The 11,952-nt window shown below is 35.1% G+C and overlaps 1 protein-coding gene across 2 annotated transcripts in view; it reads right to left on the minus strand.

Annotated features, from left to right (window-relative positions):
• The window catches only part of Amph (amphiphysin), a 231,315-nt gene extending 224,493 nt beyond the window's left edge, over positions 1-6,822 (minus strand). For both annotated transcript variants that reach the window (XM_085949633.1, XM_085949627.1), the window contains exon 1: positions 6,690-6,822. In XM_085949633.1, coding sequence (XP_085805759.1) covers positions 6,690-6,758 — 69 coding nt within the window. In that variant the 5' untranslated portion in view covers positions 6,759-6,822. The remainder of the gene's footprint in view (positions 1-6,689) is intronic.
• Between the last annotated feature and the right edge of the window lie 5,130 nt (positions 6,823-11,952).

Below are 11,952 nucleotides of genomic sequence, written 5' to 3' on the forward strand. Positions count from 1 at the left end.
TACACTTTTGTCAGTCATACTTACTTGATTTCGTTGAATTAGTACACATTGCATATGGTGATGGCTATTTTTTGAATTCAATTAGATCCTGCCTAAAAGAACCATGTCAATGAAAATAAATAAGTTAATAATAACACTATTTATCAGTGGCGAAGGGTGACTTTTGGAAAGAGGTAGGCTGTGGAGATCTGATAAAAAGAGCACACTTGTCAGGTATAATTACGAGAATAGTATGATATTTACTACTAATGAATAGGTACACACTAATAAATGACAACGACAGACTAATTCAATGAAACTTCAAAAACTCATTGACGACATAAAAATGAGCGATCTGTTTAAATTACGTATTTTTCAAAACATGTATACCCATCAAAAATCATTAGATAAAATTTATTTTTATTTTCATAAACAATCTATACTTACTTATTTATTAATATTCGATTAAACGCCGTTGAAATTATTTTTTTAATTATCTAATTATTAATGATTTTGGACAAAGTGCGCAGTCGTGACAACATTATTATGCGCGAATGTTTTAGGCTCTGCGATAGGAGCTTATCTTATTTCATACAAATCAGCAGACTTGATGAGGTTACGAGACGTAAAGTCCATACGAAAAAAAATCAGAATTATTTCACACATAATCGGAAATTTATTTACGTCAAGACGTCGATTATTTAATTTACGGCGCGCTGTGGTATATTTTTTAATACCTTTGCAGATTGTTTTGTAAACTGTGTAATACTGTAATACATTCCTACATATACGACATCTCTCGTTGGCAAAAAAAATTATTTTTATATAACATAAAATAATGAAGTGATTAAGTATATAAATATGTTAATATGCAATTTAAAAATATTTTTCTTAAGAAGGTAGGCTTTAAATAATCGCCTAGTATGCAGTCTTCGCCACTGCTATTTATGTCGAAAATCCACAGCGTAGCTCCACCTTTTGCCACTGGTATATATTTATACTTTTTCTGCCTAGATGTGTGCAATCAATTAGCATGTTGCCTATCTTTGCCTTTCAACTTATCACTTTTAAATTGCGAATTACAGTATTCCTGGCAGATAGTTTTGAATTCACAATATATATCCATTAAGCACCCTTCGTATTACCCCTGCCTAAAATCAACCATAAATATACAACATATTCGTATATCTACAAAATCTGGTATCTAAAATTATGTGTGATTTAGTGGAATATTTTTATATATTTTATAGATAGACGAATATTTTTTATTATCGAATATCACTATTATCTATTATCGCTTGGTTTACGCAGGGTTAAATTGAGTTTACAAAAAAAGTAACAAACACTAACTGCAATTTTAAAACAGACACACGTTGGTATGACTGACAAAGTTTAGTGTGCACGATTTATGTCGGATCTTAACAGCCTACGAACACCCTTCGCAACTGCGTGACGTGAGATCGCGGCCTTTACTTATATTACAATAATAAATGTTTAATAAAAAAATAATTGAGTCAGCATTTACTTTGTAGAGTTTTATTTTATTGAAATGATAAAATAATTTATATTAAATTCTACGGATTGGTAAGGTTGCTGGTTTATTTGTTGATATTATTTAGGTCATCACACAATACTTACCAAGACTACACACTCTAATTTCTTTTATTTTGTTAACTGTCAATTCATGGTGGAACTGCATTGTATTGTTGTTTTAATTTAATAAAACGCAATTATTATTTTTTTTGAAAATGTCCCTATAAAGCGGACGAAACCGGTCCTAATCTATTGATTAAAAGTGGAATAAGTATTACAAAAAAATGCGTTTTATTAAATTAAAACAACAATAGATACTACACACTCTGTCAACTGTCTACACTTGTACGTCAAATAGTTATCAATTAATTCTTCACGGGTATGAGTGTTGCCATATTTTTATATTACACTGATTTACAAAGATGTAAAATTTATAGTATTTCTGTAATAAATATAGTACACAGAGCATGTTTCGTTTTGTATCCTTAAAATTATAGCAAATTTTTAATATAATACATTTTCGCGGAATCAGTCGGTTAGCAATAATACTGACGTGATGTTGAACAGAAATTGAACACCTACGTGCGCTAGATTCATCACGAAAAATGGACACCTTGAAACAAATTTGAGAAAAACCTATGCGCACCCTACGCATGCCCTGCGACGCATTCCTCTAGCGCAGTGGTTCCCAAAGTTGACTGGGCTCCGACCCATCTAACAAAAATTTCCAATCTTGGGACCCACCTCTTAGCTGTCTTAGAGAAAAGAGGACATACATATTGGTAATGCTCAGATTCCCTAGTGGCGAGTCGTGGAACTACTTATAGCTGTCTTATTTTTGTTCTAATTGAACAAAAAAATTATAAGTGTTACCAATATCAATGAAAAACTCTTGAAATAAGAAACACAACTTAAATAAAAGAAATATTACTTAAATACGTACACCTGCAAGGTTTTTTTGCAAAGTTATTTCAATGGGAAGGATGTATTTGTTTCTTATTTTTCTTCGTTACAGTTTTAGCATTTAGTTACTTTTAATCGCAGTGAGTTTGATATATCCAATTTATTTCGGTATTTAGTTTTAATGTTAACCATAGCCGAAAATCCGACCTCACATAGATATGAGGTAGTAAAGAGGAGGAGGACTTCCATAGCTTCATCGAACAGGCAAGGATAATTATCAGCAACTGAGAGCCAGAATTTTGTTAACTGTTTACGATTGAAACTATTTTTCAGTGACGTATCTTCTGATAAATCAATGAGTTCTTCACTTGCTTTTGTTTACATACTAGTTGGTAAGTCGTCTTGAAATGGGTTACAAATCCAACGAAACGAATCAAAATTTTTCATCTCTTCCCCAAAATAGTCGTCAAAGTTATTTATTTTATTAACAGTGATAAATGACTGGAAATTTCAGACAATACGTTCATCTTAGGCTGCACTTGGTTTTCAATAATAAAAGTTAAATAGCTGAATGAAATATCAAATTTATCACTTCCTATTTTTTAAAATTCATGTATACAGTGGCGAGGGCCCACTCAATATTCGCTCGCGACCCATAGTTTGGGAACCCATGCTCTAGCGAACGAAAAATGCACGATTGTACACATTATTATTAGAGATAGAAAGAACTTCACGAGAATCTCACATATTTACTATGTATTACGATTGGTGTATTTTGAATATATATTTTGAACAATGGCAAGCTCGAATAATGGCATATCCTTTTAAATAAAGTATTACAATATTTTTATTCAGTACACAGATAAATAAATTAATAATTTAAAATTAGTAGATGATAAGTACCACTTACGCAAAGAGATTGAAAGCCGTCCAACCTCTTTGTAAGTACGTATACAATGATACAAGCTTTTAGTAGCATTGAGCAGAGGAGGGAGCCAACTAGATGAATGTTTGTAAACCGGTTTGAAGGGTAGATGTCTGTGGTTGGCCGACATTTATCTTCATTTGCGTAGGATAGGGTTGATTAAAGAAGGGATGCTAATAATATCTCCCGTCTATTAACCATTCTGAGATTGGTAAAATTTAAACTTAGCTACAGTATAATATTTAGTGGTAAGTAGAATAGAATCATAAAAATCATAGACTGACATTATATTTTGAAAGATGAAATTTTAACAGTTGCTTGGTTAAATATATTTAAATCGCATTAATAACTATACAACTATTTATTTATCTATATTATGGTCCACTACCTTGTAATGAACGTATCACGTAAGAATATTATTATATCAGTGAAAAATATCAAAATAGGGCATAATACGTACATATTATAATATTATTATCGGCGTATATTTTGAAATAATAATATGTAGGCATGTTCTATTTTCAAATTAAGTAGGAATCTACTTTAATCATTTTTATTCGGTACCTATGCGATAAAACACTGAAAAATTTCAGAACTTAATAACAGTGAAATTCGTCCAATTCAGTGTAAACGTTATACAATTAATGCGTGTAATCTGAGAAAATAAACTACAATTGTAAAGTATATAACACAAGTATACCATCAAATACAAACATTATTTTGATAGTTTGGATTGACCAAATGGAATGTCAGATAACTTAGAACAAGTAAGTGGATGTGTACCGATCTCGAAACTGCAAACCTTGAATTTATCATTATCTGACCGAAGATGAATGAATCTCAATGAAAAATGTATTATTCGATATAATTGTGATCGATAATACGATACCAGCGACGAGGCGTGGAGGTAGGCTGTTAAACTTCGACATAAATAGTGCACATCATCAGTAATACTTATTTGTTTTCATTGAAGGAACCAAGAATAAAATTTGCGGATCGTGCTGGTAAGTTTTTAAAAAACAATTAAACCCTGTCTAAACCAAACCATAATAGTTTAGGTATGCAATGAGAGATCTAACAAAAATAGTGCACACTTTTTCAATCATACTTATTGTTTTCGTTGAATTAAGAATACATCGTCGGTGTTTTGTAAAAAGGGCGAATTAACCAAAATGCTACTAATTTACAGGAGGAGGATTTTTAACTTTTGACATCTATTTGTTTTTTTCCTGTAGATGATTATAAATATCTAACAAGTTTATAATAAAGCTTAGAAAGAATACTGTCATTATAATAGGTATTATTATATAATATTTTAAAAGGCCTAATATGTCACATTTGCTTTTTATTTCGTAATTTTAATTAATTTAATTTTAGTCGATTATCGTTTTTAAGCACTTTCCTGTGGAGATAAAAATTCGCCGTTTTTACACAACAAAGCTAGTGGGGTACATATTGTATTTTCATTAAAATCTCGATTTCGCCAAAATGGTTAATTCGCCCTTTTTACAAAACACCGACAACATAATATTACAGATGGTGTTGGTTATTTTTCTTTAATTCTGCCCATACTAAAAACAATAATCGATAAAAATATTGTTTTAAGTATCTATAAAATATATAAAATGATGTATGGTTTAAAATCATTTTAGATATTTTATTGCTAAACGAATATTGTATGACTATTATCTACTATGGCTTGGATTAGGCAGGTTTAATTGAATTTTTAAAATTAACAAAGTGACAAAGTGTAGTGTGCACTATTTATGTCGGATCTTAACAGCATACCTCCACCCTTCGCCACTGTACGATACGATACTATAGTTAACATACAAGCAATAAATACTTGAAGGTACGTAAACATTAAAAAAAACACACTTCAAAAACAACATTGATTGATGAACTATGTTTGACATAATTAAATTTTTATTAAAAGTTTGTTCATTGAATTAAAATCTTTAAAAACTGAATGACACACGTTCTGAATCGTTAAATAAAATCATTATAATTCTAGTTCACAGTAAAAAGGGAAAAATTGTCGAAAATTTGAAATACAAAAAGTGACAACCCTGCTACTTATTTCAAACTACGATTCAGTTTTTTTTATATGAAGATAAAGGGAGGTTTATTATTATAGCGGGTGACCACAGTAATAATATATTCAAAAATATAAACTGAGATTGGAATTCCGAATAAGAAACTGATAACTATTAGATTATGGTACTTTTCCATGTATCACAATATTACATGCTACAATCTGACAATCTGTAAATATTATAGGTATTATACTCGTACAGTGTGGTGAATTTACGTGTGAACACTTCAAAATAGAAGTACTTGTTTTTTTTATTATTTTGAAACCATGCCAGTAGTTTTTTTGAATGGCTTTCCGTTTCCGCGATTTTTTTTTTCATTTTCAGCGTGTACTTATACTTGTTAAATAATGTTGTATTATGTATTACTAATGATTTTTTTGGAAAATAGGTAGGTAAAGTAGAATAATTTTTCCCTAGAATAAGTATTTTCCATCACTAAAGCTTAAAATTATTAAAAAAAACTACACTAAACAACACAAAATCTTTAATTCTCTCTTACAGAAAATATTTTAAATTAAGAACGTCAAGTAACTTCCACTTCTGCTCAAAATAAGTTTCATTTTACAGATATTGTAAAGTTTTCGTTCCTTGAAAATATAGCACAAAATTTGCTAATTACGTAATTTTTTGAGAAAGAAAAAAAACTTATTATTTTGTGTGTCGGTTGGGAGCATACAAATTTGCAAAAAATGATTAATATGATAAAAAGGCGGCTAGAAGCTAGGCTTTGAATTTTGTCACACGAAATTTTGAGTTTATTCCGGGACCCGGATCACGGCATGCCACTCGGCGACACTAATTTTAGATTGGAGTATTGGCCTGGAGAATACGAATATATAATGACGCTCGACGCTCAATTAGGCGCCGGGAAAGATACACACCGAGTCCTGTGGATTAATTTCACTCCAGGAAATCGAATCACGCCAAGGAACTGACCGATATCAGCTGTCGCGTTTTGTAAACAATACGAATCTCGGACAATGGTATGCGAAATCGAAGAGCGAATGATAAAACTTCTCCGCGCAACAGGTGGAATATCTTCTCGCAAGTTTAGAATTATTCCGACGTGCCATCCGTAAACTGAACGTCGAAAAAAAAACAAACATATCGCCGATAAACATTCTAACCCACTTTTCGATCACAGAAGTAAACGTAAATAAAGTCACTAAAACATCACAGATAACTCTGGTAAAGGAGATTTCAAGCCACACGGATCTTATTCACATCAATGACATGGAAATGGTGAAAATTACCTTTTCTTTCGCCCGCCCTGCATGTTTTTGCACTGTTTTCGCGATTAAGGCACCTTTACTTTCTGCCATTTTTGCCACTTTTCATTGCCGACTGTCCGACTTTTACGAGTCCCGTGCGATCTGCAGGTCGACTGACAGACAGCGCCTCTAGCGCACTTCGTCAAAGCTCACGAATCTTTCAAACAGCTGACGATTGCACTCGCTGAGAAATTTGAAAGCAATAAGCAGAGGCCGCCACTCATCGGCTGTCGACTCAAATCAGATCAAGATCATAGACATTAAACTATGTCATAGACTAAAATATTGTAAAGCGGAATAATAATATAATGTGCTTGATCAAATTTTCCAATGTTAATTTAGCATTAAATACTCATTATTTAGACCAGCGGTACCCAACCCGAGCTCGCGAGCAAAGTATTGCTCGCAGTGTAAGTCGAATAATTTTATTATATCCGAATATGAGCCAGAGAAAAAGAAAAAAACGGGCATACACTTACAATTTTCAAGAAGATTGAGAAGAGAAATATTTTTTTTATTTATTTTAAAAACAAATGTATTTGTTTTATTTGCGGTTCAACGGTTGCTATTGGAAAAAAATGCAACGGAAAACGACATTTTACAACGGTTAATAAAAAATATGGTACCTACTGTATACCTATACTATTAACAGCAGCTTAAGAAATTTTAAAGTGAAAGAATTGAAAGCCACATTATTTGCCCAACAATCTAGTGAGATATTCCGAGTGCTGTGCTAGCTCAGGGTGTTAGTAGAACCCGGGATTCACAAAAAAAACTAAATTGAAATCTGTTTCATGGTAGGATTAAAATGAAACTCGTTTTATTTTGGTCGATTTATATTCTTAGATTACTCCAAAGAGATTGAAGTCCAATCTCTTTGGATTACTCATGTTAGTTACACTTCCAAATGTTTTATGGTCTTAATTTTAGTTTCGTTATTTATTAATGAAAGGAGTTTTACCTACCAATACAACTTTTATTATTCATGTTGACTTTGAAGTCATTGAGATAGGGTTTGCTCTTTCTTCTTCGCGTAAGGTTATATTCTACTAATTTATTTTCCCCTTTGTTGTCGTTGGTCATTCCTCCCTTTTTATTTACTGGTCATACCTGCGCGTCCCTTTTTTATGTAGGGAGTTTGGGCCCCGTTGTCTTCATTATGATATGGCTCAAGGAACCAGGTAGAAGTTACCTGGACTTCAAAGTCAACATGAATAATAAGAATTTTATTGATAGGTAAAACTCCTTTCATTATTCGAATTTGACTTTGAAGTCCTTGAGATATCTGTTTGTTATCACCTGGGCGGGTATGTTAGAACTTGCGAGTCGTATGGTCGAAAACCGTGTGGTATGACAAGTTAGTATCGCCCGTTTCATACCGTATACGATAACAACTATTTTTGAAGCCACTCGCTACGGACTATTTTAACTCGCGAGTGACTAGTTGGCAACATCGCCAAAACCGAGAAAATCGGTGTCTATGGTACAAGATGAAACGTCAAAAATGAAATGTCAAACGAAATCATTATTTTTGTTGGTTATGTTTGTGTATAATTCCTACAATATTCGATTGATTTAGTATAATATGATATAGATATATGTACGTAGAATATAACCTTACATAAATGCGAAACCATATAATATTATTACACTGTAAAACAAGATTTAACAAAATAAACACAGTGTCTTCAATAACATTTATTTTTATGTAGGTATTTATTCATTACAAACCATTATAAAACATTAACATAATTAATTGAACTCAAGATAACAGAGTATTAAGTAACATTGTGAATAGGTAATATAATAATTCGGCATCTTTATTGTTTATAAATTGGTAATGCCGTGTTCTTTCCGTCAGCGAACTCATTCATTTTGACGTTTTGATTTTCAAGGTCACTGTCACATACGAAACGAAATATCAAAATAAACATGGAAATCGGGTAATATGTACATGAATTCACGTCCTTCGTCGTGCAAAAGTAGCAAAAGAATGGAGAGGTTTCAATTAAGTGATCTTAATTGAAATGAGGTAGGTGAGGTTATGTCCGTCTCAACATTATACCTACCTACGACTTTTTAATTCTCCATGGATATAATATTATAAACGTAATAATGTGTCAAAATATAACATACATCTTCTATGTCTTTGATTAATTTTAATCTATACAACCATATTCATTTTTTCGCATTGTAAACTCTTCACGCTTGTAGGTAGGTACTAGTAACATTAAACTTAAGATACCTAATAAACCTATATGGCGTGAGAATTTGTAAAATATATCTCACAAGCTCTTTGTTTAATCGAAAATTACGTATAAATAGTGCATTACTGAGTGAAAAAGCATTTTGACATAAGTTAACATAATTATTTGATCTGTTTCGCGGATGATTACGTGATCCTAAAAGTGCCGCAAAAGTAGGTAACTATTTATGGGATTGACATATTTTACAATAATTGGGTGAACGATACAAATCTATAGCAATGCTTTGGCGAAATATAAAATAATAATATGTAGGTAATTATTCTCGCGAGCCCAATAATAAAATACTATCTTTTCGCAGCCTAACCTTTCACTTTTATTTGACAGTTGAAAACTAAACTGCGTTATCGGCGCGAGACATCAGTGCGCATGCTCACATACTCAACTCGTATGGGGGACTATGGTCACGAGTGCCCTTTGGTATGGGCAATATTGTCGACACAGATTATGACTAATTCAGGTAGTGATAAGTTTCGACATGCCTTATTTCGATAACCTACGTCACTTTCGCGAATGACTACGATGTTTCACACGACTCGAGGTATGCCAAATTCCTGTATGTGACAATGATTCATTGACGAGGTATAGACCATCGTAACTTTCAACGTATAGGGTTGAACAGAGAAGTTAATGGGTTCTTTTCCCCTTCTGATGGTGGTGTGTCCATCATTCTCTGGTAGTTGTCGTGAAATATCGACTCACTACGCCAGTTACCTCTCTTTAAGATATCATCTATTGGGTATATTTACAGTTTAAGCAAGCCACCACTAAGCGGACACTGCCTGGTGGTTCTTGTACCCCTGCTTCCAACAGTACTGACCTTATCCAATTCCCTATAACTGTCCTGGTGGCTGGTTATGGTGGTCCTCTTAAAGATATCAATATAACCGAAATATCCCCACCTTTCTCTCTCCTTGGGTTTGACACGCAGACGAGTTTCCTTAACCAGAATACTGGGTCGATGTTATGACACGTGGAAGTGCTTAGCTTCCATTCCAATTGACGATGCTTGGCGGTATCTGTCTTTGCGCCAAACATTGGCCATACAATTATGTGGTGACCTTTATCCACTAATCCATTGTCTACTATTACTGAGTAGTGTGAGGTCATGAACCCTTCGTCCCGATGCGAGAAGCAGCCGAGTAGCTGTCCTGCGAGACATTTCGAATAGGTTGGACTCCACCGGTGTTGTTTTCCTAAGATGATCTACCACTCCTCCTGGATCCCAAACCGGTGGTTTGACGGGTTTCATTTTATGTACCAAAATTTCCTTTAACATATTGTGTTGTACCACCACGTTGATGCTGATATCTACAATGATAATCAGTTTGCAAAATGTGGCTATAGCTGACTTATGCACCAGTATGGTGTTGTACGACAAACCCTCCATGTTGCGCATGTAGCCTAGGTATCTGGCCAATTCCATTGGTTGAGGGCTATTATCATCCATTAGGTTCATGTTACACCATGTCATTGTCTTCCATTTGTTCCAAGCTGGTTTGTAAGTTTTTAGAGTCGAATGCCACCATCTGGAAGTAAGGAGTGCCCTTTCTCCCACCATTCAATTTTATGTTATTTCACCCCACCCGAAATTATCCATAGTTAAAGGGACAGGTCCTGTGTCCCTGGAGGTGGACGGTTGGTCTCCATACCTACGAGTGTCGTATGTAGGTGAGGTATTGTATAAGGAGGTATTACCGCCCTTTTTCGTAAGTCCACTCCCCAAAAGCATTATTTCCAGCTCGGTGCCACTAGTAAGTACTTCCCTTTTGCTGAGTTCATGTGCGCTAGGACTTGTGGAAGTAAGTTTGGTGGGGGAAATATCCACGCCAGTCTCAAGTCCTATACTCGGCTGAAAGCGTCGTGAAACAGCGCGCCACTGTGTGTAACGTCTCGTCAGACGTACGTTGCAACGACATGTGCTGTTTCGCTTGCGAATAAATCTACCTCAAGAGCTCCCCATCTTTGAAACAGGGGGGTGGTTGTGGTGTTGATGAGGTGCCATTCGGGAATGAGTTACCTGCGGGAGAGATGATCTGCCACGCAGTTGTAATTTCTGCGGAGGTATTGTGCAGTAAACGTGATATTTGCTCGAATGGTAAATACTAGTATCTGTCGGCATAGGTTTAGGAGGGTGACAGATTTTGTGCCGCCCTCGTTGTTGATGTATGCCACCACTGTTTTGTTGGCTGTCTGCAGAAGCAGATCTGATCCTATATTTGCTTGTACCCGAGATTGAATTGCAAACATTTCCTTCCTGTTGGAATGCCATGCCATGCTAACTGGCCTTGTTTCCACGTACCTGATAGGTGGTGATCATTCAGTTGGCTCCTCAGCCTGTGTTGGCTGCGTCTGTCGTCAGTAAGTGATTGAATGTCGTTCTGTGTGTCAACTCTCAGGATCCTATGACCTGGGGCCACGACATGGCCTGTGGTGGGATTGTCGTCTATTGGCGAGTATGGGACCTCGACAATATTGATGACTGGAGCTTTGTAGCCGTCGGCAATGTAACCTTTCTCGTGGAGGTAGGATGCGAAGTTAAGACGCCCCAGAAGGGATTGAACATGTGCCTGTTTGAGGGACCAACTGCCTTTTTGTACCTGCGTTGTGTCAACTCTGCGGATACTATCGCCTAGAGCCACCACATGATGTTCTGTTGGGCCTGTGGTGGGATTGTCATCAATTGGCGAGGATGGGACCTCGGCCATATTGATGACTGGAGCGTTGTAGTCGTCGGCAATGCAACCTTCCTCGTAGAGGTAGGATGTGAAGTTGAGTCGCGCCAGAAGGGATTGGATATGTGCCTGTCTGAAGGACCAACTGCCTTTTTGTACCTGCGTTATGTCAACTCTGAGGATCCTATCGTCTAGAGCCACCAAATGATGTTCTGTTGGGCCTGTGGTGGGATTGTTATCAATTGGCGAGGATGGGACCTCGGCCATATTAATGACTGGAGCTTTGTAGCCGTCGGCAATGCAACC

The sequence above is a fragment of the Rhyacophila brunnea genome, unplaced genomic scaffold (assembly GCF_057557595.1).
Source record: "Rhyacophila brunnea isolate RB1 unplaced genomic scaffold, BYU_Rbru_1.0 scaffold_10, whole genome shotgun sequence".
In the NCBI taxonomy this organism is placed as follows: domain Eukaryota; kingdom Metazoa; phylum Arthropoda; class Insecta; order Trichoptera; family Rhyacophilidae; genus Rhyacophila; species Rhyacophila brunnea.